The sequence below is a fragment of the Chiloscyllium punctatum genome, chromosome 21, assembly GCF_047496795.1.
Source record: "Chiloscyllium punctatum isolate Juve2018m chromosome 21, sChiPun1.3, whole genome shotgun sequence".
In the NCBI taxonomy this organism is placed as follows: Eukaryota; Metazoa; Chordata; class Chondrichthyes; order Orectolobiformes; family Hemiscylliidae; genus Chiloscyllium; species Chiloscyllium punctatum.
This window is the reverse complement of record NC_092759.1, coordinates 20,351,116-20,376,342: the sequence shown is the minus strand read 5'-3', so window position 1 is coordinate 20,376,342 and position 25,227 is coordinate 20,351,116. Positions and strand designations below refer to the sequence as shown.

Here is a 25,227-nt window from a genome sequence, read left to right as displayed (position 1 = left end):
ACTGGAGGGCACTGTCGGAGGGTCAGTGCTGAGGGAGTGCCGCACTGTCGGAGGGTCAGCGCTGAGGGAGCGCCGCACTGTCGGAGGGTCAGCGCTGAGGGAGCGCCGCACTGTCGGAGGGTCAGCGCTGAGGGAGCGCCGCACTGTCGGAGGGTCAGCGCTGAGGGAGCGCCGCACTGTCGGAGGGTCAGCGCTGAGGGAGCGCCGCACTGTCGGAGGGTCAGCGCTGAGGGAGCGCCGCACTGTCGGAGGGTCAGCGCTGAGGGAGCGCCGCACTGTCGGAGGGTCAGCGCTGAGGGGAGCGCCGCACTGTCGGAGGGTCAGCGCTGAGGGAGCGCCGCACTGTCGGAGGGTCAGTGCTGAGGGAGTGCCGCACTGTCGGAGGGTCAGTGCTGAGGGGAGTGCCGCACTGTCGGAGGGTCAGTGCTGAGGTAGTGCCGCACTGTCAGAGGGTCAGTGTAGAGGGAGTGCCGCACTGTTGGAGGGTCAGTGCTGAGGGAGTGGGCACTGTCGGAGGGTCAGTGCTGAGGGAGTGCCGCACTGTCGGAGGGTCAGTGCTGAGGGAGGGCCACTTTGTCGGAGGGTCAGCGCTGAGGGAGTGGGCACTGTCAGACGGTCGGTGCTGAGGGAGTGCCTCACTGTTGGAGGGTCAGTGCTGAGGGAGTGCCACACTGTTGGAGGGTCAGTGCTGAGGGAGTGCCACACTGTCGGAGGGTCAGTGCTGAGGGAGTTGGCACTGTCCGACGGTCAGTGCTGAGGGAGTGCCGCACTGTCGAAGGGTCAGTGCTGAGGGAGCACCGCACTGTTGGAGGGTCAGTACTGAGGGAGTGCCGCACTGTCGAAGGGTCAGTGCTGAGGGAGTGCCGCACTGTCAGAGGGTCAGTGCAGAGAGGGTGCCGCACTGTTGGAGAGTCAGTGCCGAGGGAGCGCCGCACTGTTGGATGGTCAGTGCTGAGGGAGCGCCGCATTGTCGGAGGGTCAGTGCCGAGGGAGCGCCGCATTGTCGGAGGGTCAGTGCCGAGGGAGCGCCACACTGTCGGAGGGTCAGTGCTGAGGGAGTGCTGCACTGTCGAAGGGTCAGTGCTGAGGGAGAGCCGCACTGTCAGATGGTCAGTGCTGAGGGAGTGCTGCACTGTCGAAGGGTCAGTGCTGAGGGAGGGCCGCACTGTCAGAGGGTCAGTGCAGAGGGAGTGCCGCACTGTTGGAGGGTCAGTGCTGAGGGAGTGGGCACTGTCGGAGGGTCAGTGCTGAGGGAGTGCCGCACCGTCGGAGGGTCAGTGCTGAGGGAGTGCCGCACTGTCGGAGGGTCAGTGCTGAGGGAGTGCCGCATTGTCGAAGGGTCAGTGCTGAGGGAGTGCCACACTGTCAGAGGGTCAGTGCTGAGGGAGCGCTGCACTGTTGGGGGGTCAGTGCTGTGGGAGTGGGCACTGTCGGAGGGTCAGTGCAGAGGGAGCGCCGCACTGTCGGAGGGTCAGTGCTGAGGGAGCGCCGCACTGTCGGAGGGTCAGTGCCGAGGGAGCGCCGCACTGTCGGAGGGTCAGTGCTGAGGGAGTGGGCACTGTCGGAGGGTCAGTGCTGAGGGAGGGCCGCACTGTCGGATGGTCAGTGCTGAGGGAGCGCCGCACTGTCGGAGGGTCAGTGCCGAGGGAGTGCTGCACTGTCGAAGGGTCAGTGCTGAGGGAGCACTGCACTGTTGGAGGGTCAGTACTGAGGGAGTGCCGCACTGTCGAAGGGTCAGTGCTGAGGGAGTGCCGCACTGTCGGAGGGTCAGTGCTGAGGGAGCACCGCATTGTCGGAGGGTCAGTGCCGAGGGAGCGCCACACTGTCGGAGGGTCAGTGCTGAGGGAGTGCTGCACGGTCGGAGGGTCAGTGCTGAGGGAGTGCTGCACTGTCAGAGGGTCAGTGCAGAGGGAGTGCCGCACTGTTGGAGGGTCAGTGCTGAGGGAGTTGGCACTGTCAGACGGTCAGTGCTGAGGGAGTGCTGCACTGTCGAAGGGTCAGTGCTGAGGGAGGGCCGCACTGTCGGAGGGTCAGCGCTGAGGGAGCGCCGCACTGTCGGAGGGTCAGCGCTGAGGGAGCGCCGCACTGTCGGAGGGTCAGCGCTGAGGGAGTGCCGCACTGTCGGAGGGTCAGTGCTGAGGGAGTGCCGCACTGTCGGAGGGTCAGTGCTGAGGGAGTGCCGCACTGTCAGAGGGTCAGTGTAGAGGGAGTGCCGCACTGTTGGAGGGTCAGTGCTGAGGGAGTGGGCACTGTCGGAGGGTCAGTGCTGAGGGAGTGCCGCACTGTCGGAGGGTCAGTGCTGAGGGAGGGCCACTTTGTCGGAGGGTCAGCGCTGAGGGAGTGGGCACTGTCAGACGGTCGGTGCTGAGGGAGTGCCTCACTGTTGGAGGGTCAGTGCTGAGGGAGTGCCACACTGTTGGAGGGTCAGTGCTGAGGGAGTGCCACACTGTCGGAGGGTCAGTGCTGAGGGAGTTGGCACTGTCCGACGGTCAGTGCTGAGGGAGTGCCGCACTGTCGAAGGGTCAGTGCTGAGGGAGCACCGCACTGTTGGAGGGTCAGTACTGAGGGAGTGCCGCACTGTCGAAGGGTCAGTGCTGAGGGAGGTGCCGCACTGTCAGAGGGTCAGTGCAGAGAGGGTGCCGCACTGTTGGAGAGTCAGTGCCGAGGGAGCGCCGCACTGTTGGATGGTCAGTACTGAGGGAGCGCCGCATTGTCGGAGGGTCAGTGCCGAGGGAGCGCCGCATTGTCGGAGGGTCAGTGCCGAGGGAGCGCCACACTGTCGGAGGGTCAGTGCTGAGGGAGTGCTGCACTGTCGAAGGGTCAGTGCTGAGGGAGAGCCGCACTGTCAGAGGGTCAGTGCAGAGGGGGGTGCCGCACTGTTGGAGGGTCAGTGCTGAGGGAGTTGGCACTGTCAGATGGTCAGTGCTGAGGGAGTGCTGCACTGTCGAAGGGTCAGTGCTGAGGGAGGGCCGCACTGTCAGAGGGTCAGTGCAGAGGGAGTGCCGCACTGTTGGAGGGTCAGTGCCGAGGGAGTGCCGCACTGTTGGAGGGTCAGTGCTGAGGGAGTTGGCACTGTCAGATGGTCAGTGCTGAGGGAGTGGGCACTGTCGGAGGGTCAGTGCTGAGGGAGTGCCGCACCGTCGGAGGGTCAGTGCTGAGGGAGTGCCGCACTGTTGGAGGGTCAGTGCTGAGGGAGTGCCGCACTGTTGGAGGGTCAGTGCTGAGGGAGTTGGCACTGTCAGACGGTCAGTGCTGAGGGGAGTGCCGCATTGTCGAAGGGTCAGTGCTGAGGGAGTGCCACACTGTCAGAGGGTCAGTGCTGAGGGAGCGCTGCACTGTTGGGGGGGTCAGTGCTGTGGGAGTGGGCACTGTCGGAGGGTCAGTGCAGAGGGAGCGCCGCACTGTCGGAGGGTCAGTGCTGAGGGAGCGCCGCACTGTCGGAGGGTCAGTGCCGAGGGAGCGCCGCACTGTCGGAGGGTCAGTGCTGAGGGAGTGGGCACTGTCAGAGGGTCAGTGCTGAGGGAGGGCCGCACTGTTGGATGGTCAGTGCTGAGGGAGCGCCGCACTGTCGGAGGGTCAGTGCCGAGGGGAGTGCCGCACTGTCGAAGGGTCAGTGCTGAGGGAGCACCGCACTGTTGGAGGGTCAGTACTGAGGGAGTGCCGCACTGTCGAAGGGTCAGTGCTGAGGGAGTGCCGCACTGTCGGAGGGTCAGTGCTGAGGGAGCGCCGCATTGTCAGAGGGTCAGTGCCGAGGCATCGCCACACTGTCGGAGGGTCAGTGCTGAGGGAGTGCTGCACGGTCGGAGGGTCAGTGCTGAGGGAGTGCTGCACTGTCAGAGGGTCAGTGCTGAGGGAGTGCCGCACTGTTGGAGGGTCAGTGCTGAGGGAGTTGGCACTGTCAGACGGTCAGTGCTGAGGGAGTGCTGCACTGTCGAAGGGTCAGTGCTGAGGGAGGGCCGCACTGTCAGAGGGTCAGTGCAGAGGGAGTGCCGCACTGTTGGAGGGTCAGTGCTGAGGGAGTTGGCACTGTCAGATGGTCAGTGCTGAGGGAGTGGGCACTGTCGGAGGGTCAGTGCTGAGGGAGTGCCGCACCGTCGGAGGGTCAGTGCTGAGGGAGTGCCGCACTGTTGGAGGGTCAGTGCTGAGGGAGTTGGCACTGTCAGACGGTCAGTGCTGAGGGAGTGCCGCATTGTCGAAGGGTCAGTGCTGAGGGAGTGCCACACTGTCAGAGGGTCAGTGCTGAGGGAGCGCTGCACTGTTGGGGGGTCAGTGCTGTGGGAGTGGGCACTGTCGGAGGGTCAGTGTAGAGGGAGCGCCGCACTGTCGGAGGGTCAGTGCTGAGGGAGCGCCGCACTGTCGGAGGGTCAGTGCCGAGGGAGCGCCGCACTGTCGGAGGTTCAGTGCTGAGGGAGTGGGCACTGTCGGAGGGTCAGTGCTGAGGGAGGGCCGCACTGTCGGATGGTCAGTGCTGAGGGAGCGCCGCACTGTCGGAGGGTCAGTGCCGAGGGAGTGCCGCACTGTCGAAGGGTCAGTGCTGAGGGAGCACCGCACTGTTGGAGGGTCAGTACTGAGGGAGTGCCGCACTGTCGAAGGGTCAGTGCTGAGGGAGTGCCGCACTGTCGGAGGGTCAGTGCTGAGGGAGCGCCGCATTGTCGGAGGGTCAGTGCCGAGGGAGCGCCACACTGTCGGAGGGTCAGTGCTGAGGGAGTGCTGCACGGTCGGAGGGTCAGTGCTGAGGGAGTGCTGCACTGTCAGAGGGTCAGTGCAGAGGGAGTGCCGCACTGTTGGAGGGTCAGTGCTGAGGGAGTTGGCACTGTCAGACGGTCAGTGCTGAGGGAGTGCTGCACTGTCGAAGGGTCAGTGCTGAGGGAGGGCCGCACTGTCAGAGGGTCAGTGCAGAGGGAGTGCCGCACTGTTGGAGGGTCAGTGCTGAGGGAGTTGGCACTGTCAGATGGTCAGTGCTGAGGGAGCACCGCACTGTTGGAGGGTCAGTACTGAGGGAGTGCCGCACTGTCGAAGGGTCAGTGCTGAGGGAGTGCCGCACTGTCAGACGGTCAGTGCTGAGGGAGCGCCGCATTGTCGGAGGGTCAGTGCCGAGGGAGCGCCACACTGTCGGAGGGTCAGTGCTGAGGGAGTGCTGCACGGTCGGAGGGTCAGTGCTGAGGGAGTGCTGCACTGTCAGAGGGTCAGTGCAGAGGGAGTGCCGCACTGTTGGAGGGTCAGTGCTGAGGGAGTTGGCACTGTCAGACGGTAAGTGCTGAGGGAGTGCTGCACTGTCGAAGGGTCAGTGCTGAGGGAGGGCCGCACTGTCAGAGGGTCAGTGCAGAGGGAGTGCCGCACTGTCGGAGAGTCAGTGCCGAGGGAGCGCCGCACTGTCGGAGGGTCAGTGCTGAGGGAGCGCCGCATTGTCGGAGGGTCAGTGCCGAGGGAGCGCCACACTGTCGGAGGGTCAGTGCTGAGGGAGTGCTGCACGGTCGGAGGGTCAGTGCTGAGGGAGTGCTGCACTGTCAGAGGGTCAGTGCAGAGGGAGTGCCGCACTGTTGGAGGGTCAGTGCTGAGGGAGTGCTGCACTGTCAGAGGGTCAGTGCAGAGGGAGTGCCGCACTGTTGGAGGGTCAGTGCTGAGGGAGTTGGCACTGTCAGACGGTCAGTGCTGAGGGAGTGCTGCACTATCGAAGGGTCAGTGCTGAGGGAGGGCCGCACTGTCAGAGGGTCAGTGCAGAGGGAGTGCCGCACTGTTGGAGGGTCAGTGCTGAGGGAGTTGGCACTGTCAGATGGTCAGTGCTGAGGGAGTGCTGCACTGTCGAAGGGTCAGTGCTGAGGGAGCGCCGCACTGTCGGAGGGTCAGTGCAGAGGGAGCGCCGCACTGTCGGATGGTCAGTGCTGAGGGAGCGCCGCATTGTCGGAGGGTCAGTGCCGAAGGAGCGCCGCACTGTCGGAGGGTCAGTGCTGAGGGAGTGGGCGCTGTCAGATGGTCAGTGCTGAGGGAGTGCTGCACTGTCGAAGGGTCAGTGCTGAGGGAGGGCCGCACTGTCAGAGGGTCAGTGCAGAGGGTGTGCCGCACTGTCGGAGGGTCAGTGCTGAGGGAGTGCCGCACCGTCGGAGGGTCAGTGCTGAGGGAGTGCCGCACTGTTGGAGGGTCAGTGCTGAGGGAGTTGGCACTGTCAGACGGTCAGTGCTGAGGGAGTGCCGCATTGTCGAAGGGTCAGTGCTGAGGGAGTGCCACACTGTCAGAGGGTCAGTGCTGAGGGAGCGCTGCACTGTTGTGGGGTCAGTGCTGTGGGAGTGGGCACTGTCGGAGGGTCAGTGCAGAGGGAGCGCCGCACTGTCGGAGGGTCAGTGCTGAGGGAGCGCCGCACTGTCGGAGGGTCAGTGCCAAGGGAGCGCCGCACTGTCGGAGGGTCAGTGCTGAGGGAGCGCCGCTTTGTCGGAGGGTCAGTGCCGAGGGAGCGCCGCACTGTCGGAGGGTCAGTGCCGAGGGAGTGCCGCACTGTCGGAGGGTCAGTGCTGAGGGAGTGCCGCACTGTTGGAGGGTCAGTGCTGAGGGAGTTGGCACTGTCAGACGGTCAGTGCTGAGGGAGTGCTGCACTGTCGAAGGGTCAGTGCTGAGGGAGGGCCGCACTGTTGGAGGGTCAGTGCTGAGGGAGTGCCGCATTGTCGGAAGATCAGTGCCGAGGGAGCGCCGCACTGTCGGAGGGTCAGTGCCGAGGGAGTGCCGCACTGTCGGAGGGTCAGTGCTGAGGGAGTGCCGCACTGTTGGAGAGTCAGTGCTGAGGGAGTTGGCACTGTCAGACGGTCAGTGCTGAGGGAGTGCTGCACTGTCGAAGGGTCAGTGCTGAGGGAGTGCTGCACTGTTGGAGGGTCAGTGCTGAGGGAGTGCCGCATTGTCGGAAGGTCAGTGCCGAGGGAGCGCCGCACTGTCGGAGGGTCAGTGCTGGGGGAGCACCGCATTGTCGGAGGGTCAGTGCCGAGGGAGTGCCGCACTGTCGGAGGGTCAGTGCTGAGGGAGTGCCGCATTGTCGGAGGGTCAGTGGCGAGGGAGTGCCGCACTGTCGGAGAGTCAGTGCAGAGGGAGCGCCGCACTGTCGGAGGGTCAGTGCCGAGGGGGTGCCGCACTGTCGGAGGGTCAGTGCCGAGGGAGCGCTGCACTGTCGGAGGGTCAGTGCTGAGGGAGCGCCGCACTGTCGGAGGGTCAGTGCTGAGGGAGCGCTGCACTGTCGGAGGGTCAGTGCTGAGGGAGCGATGCACTGTCGGAGGGTCAGTGCTGAGGGAGCATCGCACTGTTGGAGGGTCATTGATGATGAATGCCGCACCTTCGGTGGGTCAGTGCTGAGGGAGTGCCACACTGTCGGAGGGTCAGTGCTGAGGGAGTGGGCACTGTCAGAGGGTCAGTGCTGAGGGAGCGCTGCAGTGAGTGAGTGAGCCCGCTGTGTTACTCACATAGTAGAGAATGAGGACACTGACGTATTGGATCATGCTGTACAGGGCCATGTACTTAAACGCACAGAATGAGGTGACCAAGGCAGCGCGACCCTCCCTGTAACACAGAGATACAGCGGGCAGGTTAGAATCACTCAGAGACACAGTCCCCCACCACACTTCACAACCACCACAGGACAGGGACAGCATGGGGTTAGATCCAGAGGAAAGCTCCCTCTACACTGTCCCCATTCAACACCGCCACAGTACAGGGACAGCACCGGCTTAGATACAGAGGAAAGCTCCCTCTACACTGTCCCCATTCAACACCACCACAGTACAGGGACAGCACCGGCTTAGAGACGGAGGAAAGCTCCCTCTACACTGTCCTCATTCAATACCACCACAGTACAGGGACAGCACCGGCTTAGATACAGAGGAAAGCTCCCTCTACACTGTCCCCATTCAACACCGCCACAGCCCAGGGACAGCACCGGCTTAGATACAGAGGAAAGCTCCCTCTACACTTTCTCATCCATTCAACACCACCATAGGACAGGGACAGTACTGGGTTAGACACAGAGGAAAGCTCCCTCTACAGTACCCTCCCATCATACCCTCCCAGGACAGGGGCAGATCAGGGTTAGATACAGAGGAAAGCTCCCTCTACATTGTCTCCCATCACACCCTGCCAGGACAGGGACAGCCCGGGGTTAGATACAGAGTAAAGCTCCCTCTACACTGTCCCCCCATCACACCCTCCCAGGACAGGGACAGCCCGGGATTAGATAGCGAGTGAGGTGGAGGTTGTGGTACCTACTTGATGAGGATGGGGACACACTCGATGGTCGGCTGTTTGGAGGTGAACGGAGAGGCGACAGAGGCTTCGAGCTGTGACAGTGAGATTCCCACGTGGGCTGTCTTCAGGGCCTGTGGGGGGGGAAACAGCCCGATTGTCACTCTGGCCTGGATGTGGAGAAACGGGGCAGCGGGCACTGGAATCTGTGGGTACACAGGGCCACAGCACCCTGCTCAGCCAAAACACGAGTGATCGGGCCTGATACAGGCCCTTTGGCCCATTCAAGCCGGTCTCACCCTCATGGCTGATCGTCCATTCCTCTCTGTGTGCCCACTCTCCCCCGTCTGTCTAATTGAGACTCTCTGACAGTGGGAGCAGGGTCAGTTTGATCCAAGGGAAAGCGGCAAGTCCCATCACCATCACCTATCTCAGACGTGCTGCGGCAATAGCAGGAGGCTATTCAGCCCCTCGGGAGCCCAATCTCCCCCCTCCCTTAGCTTCGGGGAACGTGAGGTGTCTGTGGTACACGGAGAGTCTCAGCCCCACATTCCCAACTCCTATCGAACCCGGCCTTGCTACAGGCCAACGACATCTCCTGACACCACACAGAGTGTGCTGTGATGCCAAATGTGACTGAATAGTGGCCAAGCAAACTGGAAACAGAGCGAAAAGTGGACGAACTCACCCCGCAGTCGTTGGCTCCATCACCACACATTCCCACCACGTAACTGTACCAACAGAAAGTGAAAGGAAATATGACTGGGTATATGCATTGGAACAGCAAGATCCAACCAGCATCCACTCAGGGACCAATCCCCATCCAACCAGCATTCACTCAGGGACCAATCCCCATCCAACCAGCATTTACTCATGGACCAATCCCCATCCAACCAGCATTCACTCATCGACCAATCCCCATCCAACCAGCATTCACTCAGGGACCAATCCCCATCCAACCAGCATTCACTCAGGGACCAATCCCCATCCAACCAGCATTCACTCATGGACCAATCCCCATCCAACCAGCATTCACTCATGGACCAATCCCCATCCAACCAGCATTAACTCATGGACTAATTCACATCCAACCAGCATTCACTCAGGGACCTATCCTCATCCAACCAGGATTCATTCAGGGGCCAATCCCATCCAACCAGCATCCACTCAGGGACCAATCCCCACCAACCAGCATTCACTCATGGACCAATACCCATCCAACCAGGACTCATTCAGGGACCAATCCCCATCCAACCAGGATTCATTCAGGGACCAATCCCCATCCAACCAGCATCCACTCATTGACCAATTCCCAACCAACCAGGATTCATTCAGGGGCCAATCCCCATCCAACCAGCATCCACTCATGGACCAATCCCCATCCAACAAGCATTCACTCACCGAACAATCCCCATCCAACCAGCATCCACTTATGGACCAATCCCCATCCAACCAGCATTCACTAAGGGACCAATTCCCATCCAACCAGCATTCACTTATGGACCAATCCCCATCCAACCAGTAACCACTCAGGGACCAATCCCTATCTAACCAGCATTCACTCATGGACCAATCCCCATCCAACCAGCATTCACTCATGGACCAATCCCCATCCAACCAGCATTCACTCATGGACCAATCCCCATCCAACCAGCATCCACTCATGGACCAATCCCCATCCAACCAGCATTCACTCATGGACCAATCCCCATCCAACCAGCATCCACTCATGGACCAATCCCCATCCAACCAGCATCCACGCATGGACCAATCCCCATCCAACCAGCATCCACGCATGGACCAATCCCCATCCAACCAGCATCCACTCATGGACCAATCCCCATCCAACCAGCATCCACTCATGGACCAATCCCCATCCAACCAGCATCCACTCATGGACCAATCCCCATCCAACCAGCATTAACTCATGGACCAATCCCCATCCAACCAGCATTCACTCATGGACCAATCCCCATCCAACCAGCATTCACTCATGGACCAATCCCCATCCAACCAGCATTAACTCAGGGACAATCACAGAAAGTGACAGGCCACAGAGCCACACAAGTATAGGAACAGGGACAGACAGGTACAGGGACAGTCAGGCACAGGGACAGACAGGCACAGGGACAGTCAGGCACAGGGACAGACAGGCACAGGGACAGACAGGCACAGGGACAGTCAGGCACAGGGACAGACAGGCACAGGGACAGTCAGGCACAGGGACAGACAGGCACAGGGACAGTCAGGCACAGGGACAGTCAGGCACAGGAACAGACAGGCACAGGGACAGACAGGCACAGGGACAGACAGGTACAGAGACAGACAGGCACAGGGACAGTCAGGCACAGGGACAGACAGGCACAGGGACAGTCAGGCACAGGGACAGACAGGCACAGGGACAGTCAGGCACAGGGACAGACAGGCACAGGGACAGACAGGCACAGGGACAGTCAGGCACAGGGACAGACAGGCACAGGGACAGTCAGGCACAGGGACAGTCAGGCACAGGGACAGACAGGCACAGGGACAGTCAGGCACAGGGACAGACAGGCACAGGGACAGACAGGCACAGGGACAGTCAGGCACAGGGACAGACAGGCACAGAGACAGACAGGCACAGGGACAGTCAGGCACAGGGACAGACAGGCACAGGGACAGACAGGCACAGGGACAGTCAGGCACAGGGACAGACAGGTACAGAGACAGACAGGCACAGGGACAGTCAGGCACAGGGACAGACAGGGACAGTCAGGCACAGGGACAGACAGGTACAGAGACAGACAGGCACAGGGACAGACAGGCACAGGGACAGTCAGGCACAGGGACACACAGGCACAGGGACAGACAGGCACAGGGACAGTCAGGCACAGGGACAGACAGGCACAGGGACAGTCAGGCACAGGGACAGACAGGCACAGGGACAGTCAGGCACAGGGACAGACAGGCACAGGGACAGACAGGCACAGGGACAGTCAGGCACAGGGACAGTCAGGCACAGGGACAGTCAGGCACAGGGACAGACAGGCACAGGAACAGACAGGCACAGAGACACACAGGTACAGGGACAGACAGGCACAGGGACAGTCAGGTACAGGGACAGACAGGCACAGGGACAGACAGGTAGAGAGACACACAGGTACAGAGACACACAGCTACAGAGGCAGACAGGCACAGGGACAGACAGGTTCAGAGAGACACAGGCACAGAGACACACAGGTACAGGGACAGACAGGTACAGGGACAGACAGGCACAGGGACAGTCAGGTAAGGGACAGACAGGCACAGAGACACACAGGTACAGGGACAGACAGGCACAGGGACAGACAGGCCCAGGGACAGACAGGCACAGGGACAGACAGGCTCAGGGACAGACAGGTAGAGAGACACACAGGCACAGGGACACACAGGCTCATGGACAGACAGGTAGAGAGACACACAGGTACAGAGACACACAGCTACAGAGGCAGACAGGCACAGGGACAGACAGGTTCAGAGAGACACAGGCACAGAGACACACAGGTACAGAAACACACAGGAACCGAGACACACAGGCACAGGGACATTCAGGTACAGAGTCACACAGGTACAGAAACAGACATGTACTGAGGCACACAGGTACAGAGACAATCAGATACAGAAACAGACAGGTACAAAGACAGACAGGTTCAGAGACAGACAGACACAGAGACACACAGGTACAGAGACACACAGGTATAGAGACAGACAGGCACAGAGACACACAGGTATAGAGACAGACAGGCACAGAGACAGTCAGGCACCGAGATACACGGGCACACAGACATACAGGTACACAGACAGACATGTACAGAGACAGACAGGCACAGAAACACACAGGTACAGAGACAGACAGGTACAGAGACAGACAGGCACAGAGACACACAGGCACAGAGACAGATAGGTACAGAGACAGACAGTCACAAGGACAGACAGGTACAGAGACACACTGGTACAGAGACAGAAGAGCACAGAGACACACAGGTACAGTGACAGACAGGCACAGAGACACTCAAGTACAGAAACACACAGGAACCGAGACACACAGGCACAGGGATATACAGGTACAGAGTCACACAGGTACAGAAACAGACATGTACTGAGGCACACAGGTACAGAGATAATCAGATACAGAAACAGACAGGTACAAACACAGACAGGTTCAGAAACAGACAGGTACAGAGACAGACAGACACAGAGACAGACAGGTAGGAGAGACACACAGGCACAGTGACAGACAAACACAGAGACTCACAGGTACAGAGACACACAGGTATAGAGACCGACAGGTACAGAGACAGACAGGTACAGAGACATGCAGGTACAGGCATAGTCAGGCACAGAGACAGACACAGGCACAGAGACAGACAGGCACAGAGACACACAGTTACAGAGACAGACAGGCACAGGGACAGATAGCCACAGAGACACACAGTCAGACAGGCACAGAGACGGACAGGCACAGTGACAGACAGGTACAGAGACACACAGGTACAGAGACAGACAGGCACAGAGAAAGACAGTCACAAAGACAGACAGGCACCGAGGCACATGGGCACAGAGACACACAGCTACAGAGACACACAGGTACAGAGACAGACAGGCACAGAAACACACAGGTACAGAGACACACAGGTACAGAGACAGATACTTACAGAGACAGACAGGTACACAGACATGTACAGAGACAGACAAGCACAGAAACACACAGATACAGAGACAGACAGGTACAGAGACAGACAGGCACAGAGACACACAGGTGCAGATACAGATAGGTACAGAGACAGACAGGCACACAGACAGACAGGCACACAGACAGACAGGCACAGAGACAATCAGGCACAGAGACACACAGGCACAGAGACAGACAATCACAAGGACAGACAGGTACAGAGACAGACAGGCACAGAGACAGACAGGCACAGAGACACACAGGCACAGAGACAGACAGTCACAAGGACAGACAGGTACAGAGACAGACAGGTAAAGAGACAGAAGAGCACAGAGACACACAGGCACAGAGACAGACAGGCACAGAGACAGACAGGTACAGAGACACACAGACAGACAGGCACAGAGAAAGACAGTCACAAAGACAGACAGGCACCGAGGCACATGGGCACAGAGACACACAGGTACAGAGACACACAGGTACAGAGACACACAGGCACAGAAACACACAGGTACAGAGACACACAGGTACAGAGACAGATACTTACAGAGACAGACAGGCACAGAGACAGACAGGTACACAGTCACACAGGTACACAGACATGTTCAGAGACAGACAAGCACAGAAACACACAGATACAGAGACAGACAGGTACAGAGACAGACAGGCACAGAGACACACAGGTGCAGATACAGATAGGCACAGAGACAGACAGGCACACAGACAGACAGGCACAGAGACACACAGGCACAGAGACAGACAATCACAAGGACAGACAATCACAAGGACAGACAGGTACAGAGACACACAGGTACAGAGACAGACAGGTAAAGAGACAGAAGAGCACAGAGACACACAGGCACAGAGACAGACAGGCACAGAGACACACAGGCACAGAGACAGACAGTCACAAGGACAGACAGGTACAGAGACAGACAGGTAAAGAGACAGAAGAGCACAGAGACACACAGGCACAGAGACAGACAGGCACAGACACACAGGCACAGAGACAAACAGTCACAAGGACAGACAGGTACAGAGACAGACAGGTAAAGAGACAGAAGAGCACAGAGACACACAGGCACAGAAACACACAGGAACCGAGACACACAGGCACAGGGATGTACAGGTACAGAGTCACACAGGTACAGAAACAGACATGTACTGAGGCACACAGGTACAGAGACAATCAGATACAGAAACAGACAGGTACAAAGTCAGGCAGGTTCATAGACAGACAGGTACAGAGACAGACAGAAACAGAGACACACAGTCACAGAGAGAGACAGGTACAGAGACACTCAGGTACAGAGACAGACAGGCACAGAGAGAGACAGGTACAGAGACACTCAGGTACAGAGACACACAGGCACAGAGAGAGACAGGCACAGAGAGAGACAGGTACAGAGAGAGACAGGTACAGAGACAGACAGGCACAGAGAGAGACAGGCACAGAGAGAGACAGGCACAGAGAGAGACAGGTACAGAGACAGACAGGTACAGAGACAGACAGGCACAGAGAGAGACAGGTACAGAGACAGTCAGGCACAGAGACACTCAGGTACAGAGACACACAGGCACAGAGAGAGACAGGTACAGAGACAGACAGGTACAGAGACACACAGGCACAGAGAGAGACAGGTAAAGAGACAGACAGGTACAGAGACACACAGGCACAGAGAGAGACAGGTGCAGAGACACACAGGCACAGAAAGAGACAGGTACTGAGACACACAGGCACAGAGAGAGACAGGTAAAGAGACACACAGGCACAGAGAGAGACACGTAAAGCGACACACAGGCACCGAGAGAGACAGGTACAGAGACACACAGGCACAGAGAGAGACAGGTAAAGCAACACACAGGCACCGAGAGAGACAGGTACAGAGACACACAGGCATCGAGAGAGACAGGTACAGAGACACACAGGCACAGAGAGAGACAGGTACAGAGACAGACAGGTACAGAGACACACAGGCACAGAGAGAGACAGGTAAAGAGACAGACAGGTACAGAGACACACAGGCACAGAGAGAGACAGGTAAAGAGACAGACAGGTACAGAGAAACACAGGCACCGAGAGAGACAGGTACAGAGACACACAGGCACCGAGAGAGACAGGTACAGAGACACACAGGCACAGAGACAGATAAGCACAGAGACAGGCAGGTACAGAAACCACAGGCACAGAGACAGACAAGCACAGAGACAGGCAGGTACAGAGACACACAGGTTCAGAGACAGACAGGTACAGAGACACACAGGCACAGAGACGGACAGGCACAGAGACAGACAGGTACAGAGACACACAGGTACAGAGACACACAGGTACAGAGACGGACAGGCACAGAGACAGACAGGTACAGAGACACACAGGTATAGAGACACACAGGCACAGAGACGGACAGGCACAGAGACAGACAGGTACAGAGACAGACAGGTAGACAGACAAGCACAGAGACACACAGGTATAGAGACAGACAAGTACAGGACAGACAGGTACAGAAACACAGGTACAGAGACACACGGGCACAGAGACACACAGGCACAGAGAAGACAGGCACAGAGACAGACAGGCACAGGGACAGACAGGTACAGGCATAGTCAGGCACAGAGACAGACAGGCACAGAGACACACAGTTACAGAGACAGACAGGCACAGGGACAGATAGCCACAGAGACACACAGTCAGACAGGCACAGAGACGGACAGGCACAGTGACAGACAGGTACAGAGACACACAGGTACAGAGACAGACAGGCACAGAGAAAGACAGTCACAAAGACAGACAGGCACCGAGGCACATGGGCACAGAGACACACAGGTACAGAGACAGACAGGCACAGAAACACACAGGTACAGAGACACACAGGTACAGAGACAGATACTTACAGAGACAGACAGGTACACAGACACACAGGTACACAGACATGTACAGAGACAGACAAGCACAGAAACACACAGATACAGAGACAGACAGGCACAGAGACACACAGGTGCAGATACAGATAGGTACAGAGACAGACAGGCACACAGACAGACAGGCACAGAGACATACAGGCACAGAGACACACAGGCACAGAGACAGACAATCACAAGGACAGACAGGTACAGAGACACACAGGTACAGAGACAGACAGGTAAAGAGACAGAAGAGCACAGAGACACACAGGCACAGAAACACACAGGAACCGAGACACACAGGCACAGGGATGTACAGGTACAGAGTCACACAGGTACAGAAACAGACATGTACTGAGGCACACAGGTACAGAGACAATCAGATACAGAAACAGACAGGTACAAAGTCAGGCAGGTTCATAGACAGACAGGTACAGAGACAGACAGAAACAGAGACACACAGTCACAGAGAGAGACAGGTACAGAGACACTCAGGTACAGAGACAGACAGGCACAGAGAGAGACAGGTACAGAGACACACAGGCACAGAGAGAGACAGGCACAGAGAGAGACAGGTACAGAGAGAGACAGGTACAGAGAGAGACAGGTACAGAGAGAGACAGGTACAGAGACAGACAGGCACAGAGAGAGACAGGTACAGAGACAGTCAGGCACAGAGACACTCAGGTACAGAGACACACAGGCACAGAGAGAGAGACAGGTACAGAGACACACAGGCACAGAGACACACAGGCACAGAGAGAGACAGGTACAGAGACACACAGGCACAGAGAGAGACAGGTAAAGAGACAGACAGGTACAGAGACACACAGGCACAGAGAGAGACAGGTAAAGAGACAGACAGGTACAGAGACACACAGGCACAGAGAGAGACAGGTGCAGAGACACACAGGCACAGAAAGAGACAGGTACTGAGACACACAGGCACAGAGAGAGACAGGTAAAGAGACACACAGGCACAGAGAGAGACACGTAAAGCGACACACAGGCACCGAGAGAGACAGGTACAGAGACACACAGGCACAGAGAGAGACAGGTAAAGCAACACACAGGCACCGAGAGAGACAGGTACAGAGACACACAGGCATCGAGAGAGACAGGTACAGAGACACACAGGCACAGAGACAGACAGATACAGAGAAACACAGGCACCGAGAGAGACAGGTACAGAGACACACAGGCACCGAGAGAGACAGGTACAGAGACACACAGGCACAGAGACAGATAAGCACAGAGACAGGCAGGTACAGAAACCACAGGCACAGAGACAGACAAGCACAGAGACAGGCAGGTACAGAGACACACAGGTTCAGAGACAGACAGGTACAGAGACACACAGGCACAGAGACGGACAGGCACAGAGACAGACAGGTACAGAGACACACAGGTACAGAGACGGACAGGCACAGAGACAGACAGGTACAGAGACACACAGGTATAGAGACACACAGGCACAGAGACGGACAGGCACAGAGACAGACAGGTACAGAGACAGACAGGTAGACAGACAAGCACAGAGACACACAGGTATAGAGACAGACAAGTACAGGACAGACAGGTACAGAAACACAGGTACAGAGACACACGGGCACAGAGACACACAGCCACAGAGACACACAGGCACAGAGAAGACAGGCACAGAGACAGACAGGCACAGGGACAGACAGGTACAGGCATAGTCAGGCACAGAGACAGACACAGGCACAGAGACAGACAGGCACAGGGACAGATAGCCACAGAGACACACAGTCAGACAGGCACAGAGACGGACAGGCACAGTGACAGACAGGTACAGAGACACACAGGTACAGAGACAGACAGGCACAGAGAAAGACAGTCACAAAGACAGACAGGCACCGAGGCACATGGGCACAGAGACACACAGCTACAGAGACACACAGGTACAGAGACAGACAGGCACAGAAACACACAGGTACAGAGACACACAGGTACAGAGACAGATACTTACAGAGACAGACAGGTACACAGACACACAGGTACACAGACATGTACAGAGACAGACAAGCACAGAAACACACAGATACAGAGACAGACAGGCACAGAGACACACAGGTGCAGATACAGATAGGTACAGAGACAGACAGGCACAGGGACAGATAGCCACAGAGACACACAGTCAGACAGGCACAGAGACGGACAGGCACAGTGACAGACAGGTACAGAGACACACAGGTACAGAGACAGACAGGCACAGAGAAAGACAGTCACAAAGACAGACAGGCACCGAGGCACATGGGCACAGAGACACACAGCTACAGAGACACACAGGTACAGAGACAGACAGGCACAGAAACACACAGGTACAGAGACACACAGGTACAGAGACAGATACTTACAGAGACAGACAGGTACACAGACACACAGGTACACAGACATGTACAGAGACAGACAAGCACAGAAACACACAGATACAGAGACAGACAGGCACAGAGACACACAGGTGCAGATACAGATAGGTACAGAGACAGACAGGCACAGAGACATACAGGCACAGAGACACACAGGCACAGAGACAGACAATCACAAGGACAGACAGGTACAGAGACACACAAGTACAGAGACAGACAGGTAAAAAGACAGAAGAGCACAGAGGCACACAGGCACAGAGACAGACAGGCACAGAGACACACAGGCACAGAGACAGACAGGTACAGAGACAGACAGGTAAAGAGACAGAAGAGCACAGAGACAGACAGGCACAGAGACAGACAGGTACAGAGACACACAGGTACAGAGACAGACAGGCACACAGACAGACAGGCACAGAGAAAGACAGTCACAAAGACAGACAGGCACCGAGGCACATGGGCACAGAGACACACAGGTACAGAGACACACAGGTACAGAGACACACAGGCACAGAAACACACAGGTACAGAGACACACAGGTACAGAGACAGATACTTACAGAGACAGACAGGCACAGAGACAGACAGGTACACAGTCACACAGGTATACAGACATGTTCAGAGACAGACAAGCACAGAAACACACAGATACAGAGACAGACAGGTACAGAGACAGACAGGCACAGAGACAGACAGGCACAGAGACACACAGGTGCAGATACAGATAGGCACAGAGACAGACAGGCACACAGACAGACAGGCACAGAGACACACAGGCACAGAGACAGACAATCACAAGGACAGACAGGTACAGAGACACACAGGTACAAAGACAGACAGGTAAAGAGACAGAAGAGCACAGAGACACACAGGCACAGAGACAGACAGGCACAGAGACACACAGGCACAGAGACAGACAGTCACAAGGACAGACAGGTACAGAGACAGACAGGTAAAGAGACAGAAGAGCACAGAGACACACAGGCACAGAGACAGACAGGCACAGACACACAGGCACAGAGACAAACAGTCACAAGGACAGACAGGTACAGAGACAGACAGGTAAAGAGACAGAAGAGCACAGAGACACACAGGCACAGAAACACACAGGAACCGAGACACACAGGCACAGGGATGTACAGGTACAGAGTCACACAGGTACAGAAACAGACATGTACTGAGGCACACAGGTACAGAGACAATCAGATACAGAAACAGACAGGTACAAAGTCAGGCAGGTTCATAGACAGACAGGTACAGAGACAGACAGAAACAGAGACACACAGTCACAGAGAGAGACAGGTACAGAGACACTCAGGTACAGAGACAGACAGGTACAGAGACACTCAGGCACAGAGAGAGACAGGTACAGAGAAACACAGGCACCGAGACAGACAGATACAGAGAAACACAGGCACCGAGAGAGACAGGTACAGAGACACACAGGCACAGAGACAGATAAGCACAGAGACAGGCAGGTACAGAAACCACAGGCACAGAGACAGACAAGCACAGAGACAGGCAGGTACAGAGACACACAGGTTCAGAGACAGACAGGTACAGAGACACACAGGCACAGAGACACACAGGCACAGAGACGGACAGGCACAGAGACAGACAGGTACAGAGACAGACAGGTACAGAGACACACAGGTACAGAGACAGACAGGTACAGAGACACACAGGTACAGAGACACACAGGTATAGAGACACACAGGCACAGAGACGGACAGGCACAGAGACAGACAGGTACAGAGACAGACAGGTAGACAGACAAGCACAGAGACACACAGGTATAGAGACAGACAAGTACAGGACAGACAGGTACAGAAACACAGGTACAGAAACACAGGTACAGAGACACACGGGCACAGAGACACACAGCCACAGAGACACACAGGCACAGAGAAGACAGGTACAGAGATAGACAGGCAGAGAGACACAGGCACAGAGACAGCCAGGTAGAGAGACTAACAGGTATAGAGACATACAGGTATAGAGACATACAGGCATAGAGACAGACAGGCATAGAGACAGACAGGCATAGAGACAGACAAATACAGAGACACACAGGCACAGAGACAGTCAGGCACAGAGACATACAGGTACACAGACATGTACAGACAAAAGACAAGCGCAGAGACACACAGGTACAGAGACAGACAGGCACAGGGACAGACAGGCACAGGGACAGATAGGTACAGGGACAGGGACACAGGCACAGAGAGACAGGTACAGAGACAGACAGGCACAGAGACAGACAGGCACATGGACACACAGGTTCAGAGAGACACAGGCACAGAGACAGACAGGTACAGAGACAGACAGGTACAGAGACACACAGATACAGAGGCAGACAGGCACAGGGACAGACAGGTTCAGAGAGACACGGGCACAGAGACACACAGGTACAGAGAGAGACAGGTACAGAGACAGACAGGCACAGAAACACATAGGTACAGAGACACACAGGTGCAGATACAGATAGGTACAGAGACAGACAGTCACAAGGACAGACAGGTACAGAGACACACAGGTACAGAGACAGACAGGCACAGAGACACTCAAGTACAGAAACACACAGGAACCGAGACACACAGGCACAGGGATATACAGGTACAGAGTCACACAGGTACAGAAACAGACATGTACTGAGGCACACAGGTACAGAGATAATCAGATACAGAAACAGACAGGTACAAAGACAGACAGGTTCAGAGACAGACTGGCACAGAGACAGACAGGTACAGAGACACACAGGCACAGAGAGAGACAGGTAAAGAGACACACAGGCACTGAGAGAGACAGGTACAGAGACACACAGGCACAGAGAGAGACAGGTATAGAGACAAGGTAAAAACAATGACTGCAGATGCTGGAAACCAAATTCTGGATTAATGGTGCTGGAAGAGCACAGCAGTTCAGGCAGCATCCAACGAGCAGCGAAATTGACGTTTCGGGCAAAAGCCCTTCATCAGGAATAAAGGCAGTGAGCCTGAAGCGTGGAGAGATAAACTAGAGGAGGGTGGGGATGGGAGAAAGTAGCATAGAGTAGAATGGGTGTGTGGGGGAGGGGATGAAGGTGATAGGTCAGGGAGGAGAGGGTGGAGTGGATAGGTGGAAAATGAGATAGGCAGGTCGGACAAGTCCGTACAAGTCATGGGGACAGTTACTGAGCTGGAAGTTTGGAACTAGGGTAAGGTGGGGGAAGGGGAAATGAGGAAGCTGTTGAAGTCCACATTGATGCCCTGGGGTTGAAGTGTTCCGAGGCGGAAGATGAGGCGTTCTTCCTCCAGGTGTCTGGTGGTGAGGGAGCAGCGGTGAAGGAGGCCCAGGACCTCCATGTCCTCGGCAGAGTGGGAGGGGGAGTTGAAATGTTGGGCCACGGGGCGGTTTGGTTGATTGGTGCGGGTGTCTCGGAGGTGTTCCCTAAAGCGCTCTGCTAGGAGGCGTCCAGTCTCCCCAATGGAGAGGAGACCACATCGGGAGCAACGGATACAATAAATGATATTGGTGGATGTGCAGGTAAAACTTTGATGGATGTGGAAGGCTCCTTTAGGGCCTTGGATGGAGGTGAGGGAGGAGGTGTGGGCACAGGTTTTGCAATTCCTGTGATGGCAGGGGAAAGTGCCAGGATTGGAGGGTGGGTTGTTTGGGGGCGTGGACCTGACCAGGTAGTCACGGAGGGAACAGTCTTTGCAGAAGGTGGAAAGGGGTGGGGAGGGAAATATATCCCTGGTAGTGGGGTCTGTTTGGAGGTGGTGGAAATGTCGGCGGATGATTTGGTTTATGCGAAGGTTGGTAGGGTGGAAGGTGAGCACCAGGGGCGTTCTGTCCTTGTTACGGTTGGAGGGGTGGGGTCTGAGGGCGGAGGTGCGGGATGTGGACGAGATGCGTTGGAGGGCATCTTTAACCACGTGGGAAGGGAAATTGCGGTCTCTAAAGAAGGAGACCATCTGGTGTGTTCTGTGGTGGAACTGGTCCTCCTGGGAGCAGATATGGTGGAGGCGGAGGAATTGGGAATACGGGATGGCATTTTTGCAAGAGGTAGGGTGGGAAGAGGTGTAATCCAGGTAGCTATGGGAGTCGGTGGGTTTGTAAAAAATGTCAGTGTCAAGTCGGTCGTCATTAATGGAGATGGAGAGGTCCAGGAAGGGGAGGGAGGTGTCAGAGATGGTCCAGGTAAATTTAAGGTCAGGGTGGAATGTGTTGGTGAAGTTGATGAATTGCTCAACCTCCTCGCGGGAGCACGAGGTGGCGTCAATGTGGTCATCAATGTAGCGGAGGAAGAGGTGGGGAGTGGTGCCGGTGTAATTACGGAAGATCAACTGCTCTACATAGCCAACAAAGAGACAGGCATAGCTGGGGCCCATACGTGTGCCCATGGCCACCCCTTTGATCTGGAGGAAGTGGGAGGATTGGAAGGAGAAATTGTTAAGGGTGAGGACCAGTCCGGCCAAACGAATGAGAGTGTCGGTTGAAGGGTACTGTTGGGGACGTCTGGAGAGGAAATAACGGAGGGCTTGGAGGCCCTGGTCATGGCGGATGGAGGTGTAGAGGGATTGGATATCCATGGGGAAGATGAGGCGTTGGGGGCCGGGGAAACGGAAGTCTTGGAGGAGGTGGAGGGCGTGGGTGGTGTCTCGAACGTATGTGGGGAGTTCCTGGACTAGGGGGGATAGGACAGTGTCGAGGTAGGTAGAGATGAGTTCAATGGGGCAGGAGCATGCTGAGACAATGGGTCGTCCAGGGTGGTCAGGCTTGTGGATCTTGGGAAGGAGGTAGAACCGGGCAGTGCGGGGTTCCCGGAATATGAGGTTGGAAGCTGTGGGTGGGAGATCTCCTGAGGTGATGAGGTTCTGTATGGTCTGGGAGATGATGGTTTGGTGATGGGGGGGGTGGGGTCATGGTCGAGGGGGCAGTTAATGTCCCGGCAGCAGTTGGAAATGAAGAAGTCGAGGGCGGGTAATAGGCCAGCGCGGGGTGTCCAGGTGAATGCAGTGTACAGAGTACAGGTACAGAGACAGACAGGTACAGAGAGAGACAGGTACAGAGACACACAGGCACAGAGAGAGACAGGTACAGAGACACACTGGAACTGAGAGAGACAGGTAAAGAGACACACAGGCACAGAGAGAGACAGGTACAGAGAGAGACAGGTACAGAGACACACAGGCACAGAGAGAGACAGGTAAAGAGACACACAGGCACAGAGACAGACAGGTACAGAGAGAGACAGGTACAGAGACACACAGGAACAGAGAGAGACAGGCACAGAGAGAGACAGGCACAGAGACAGACAGGTACAGAGAGAGACAGGTACAGAGACACACAGGCACAGAGAGAGACAGGTACAGAGAGAGACAGGTACAGAGACACACAGGCACAGAGAGAGACAGGTAAAGAGACACACAGACACAGAGAGAGACAGGTAACGAGAGAGACAGGCACAGAGAGAGACAGGTACAGAGACACACAGGCACAGAGAGAGACAGGTAAAGAGACACACAGACACAGAGAGAGACAGGTAACGAGAGAGACAGGCACAGAGAGAGACAGGTACAGAGACACACAGGTACAGAGAGAGACAGGTACAGAGACACACAGGTACAGAGAGAGACAGGTACAGAGAGAGACAGGTACAGAGAGAGACAGGTACAGAGACACACAGGCACAGAGAGAGACAGGTACAGAGAGAGACAGGTACAGAGACACACAGGCACAGAGAGAGACAGGTAAAGAGACACACAGACACAGAGAGAGACAGGTAACGAGAGAGACAGGCACAGAGAGAGACAGGTACAGAGACACACAGGTACAGAGAGAGACAGGTACAGAGAGAGACAGGTACAGAGACACACAGGCACAGAGAGAGACAGGTACAGAGACACACAGGTACAGAGAGAGACAGGTACAGAGAGAGACAGGTACAGAGACACACAGGCACAGAGAGAGACAGGTACAGAGAGAGACAGGTACAGAGACACACAGGCACAGAGAGAGACAGGTACATAGACACACAGGTACAGAGAGAGACAGGTACAGAGAGAGACAGGCACAGAGAGAGACAGGTACAGAGACACACAGGCACAGAGAGAGACAGGTACAGAGACACACAGGTACAGAGACAGACAGGTACAGAGACACACAAGTACAGAGAGAGACAGGTACAGAGACACACAGGCACAGAGAGAGACAGGTAACGAGAGAGACAGGCACAGAGAGAGACAGGTACAGAGACACACAGGCACAGAGAGAGACAGGTAAAGAGACACACAGACACAGAGAGAGACAGGTAACGAGAGAGACAGGCACAGAGAGAGACAGGTACAGAGACACACAGGTACAGAGAGAGACAGGTACAGAGACACACAGGTACAGAGAGAGACAGGTACAGAGAGAGACAGGTACAGAGAGAGACAGGTACAGAGACACACAGGCACAGAGAGAGACAGGTACAGAGAGAGACAGGTACAGAGACACACAGGCACAGAGAGAGACAGGTAAAGAGACACACAGACACAGAGAGAGACAGGTAACGAGAGAGACAGGCACAGAGAGAGACAGGTACAGAGACACACAGGTACAGAGAGAGACAGGTACAGAGAGAGACAGGTACAGAGACACACAGGCACAGAGAGAGACAGGTACAGAGACACACAGGTACAGAGAGAGACAGGTACAGAGAGAGACAGGTACAGAGACACACAGGCACAGAGAGAGACAGGTACAGAGAGAGACAGGTACAGAGACACACAGGCACAGAGAGAGACAGGTACATAGACACACAGGTACAGAGAGAGACAGGTACAGAGAGAGACAGGCACAGAGAGAGACAGGTACAGAGACACACAGGCACAGAGAGAGACAGGTACAGAGACACACAGGCACAGAGAGAGACAGGTACAGAGACACACAGGTACAGAGACAGACAGGTACAGAGACACACAAGTACAGAGAGAGACAGGTACAATTCCCACGTACTCAAGGTTCTGCAGTGACTTGATGAGTTTGGTTTTCATATCTGGAGAC

At 56.2% G+C, this 25,227-nt stretch overlaps 1 protein-coding gene across 1 annotated transcript in view; it reads right to left on the bottom strand.

Moving 5' to 3' along the window:
• The window catches only part of LOC140492475 (uncharacterized), a 54,261-nt gene extending 29,040 nt beyond the window's left edge, over nt 1-25,221 (bottom strand). The window contains exons 1-4 of the mRNA XM_072591363.1: nt 25,180-25,221; nt 8,903-8,945; nt 8,239-8,348; nt 7,440-7,536 (exon numbers count right to left, since the gene is read on the bottom strand). Of these exons, the coding sequence (XP_072447464.1) occupies nt 7,440-7,536; nt 8,239-8,348; nt 8,903-8,945; nt 25,180-25,217 (288 nt within the window). The 5' untranslated portion in view covers nt 25,218-25,221. The remainder of the gene's footprint in view (nt 1-7,439; nt 7,537-8,238; nt 8,349-8,902; nt 8,946-25,179) is intronic.
• Between the last annotated feature and the right edge of the window lie 6 nt (nt 25,222-25,227).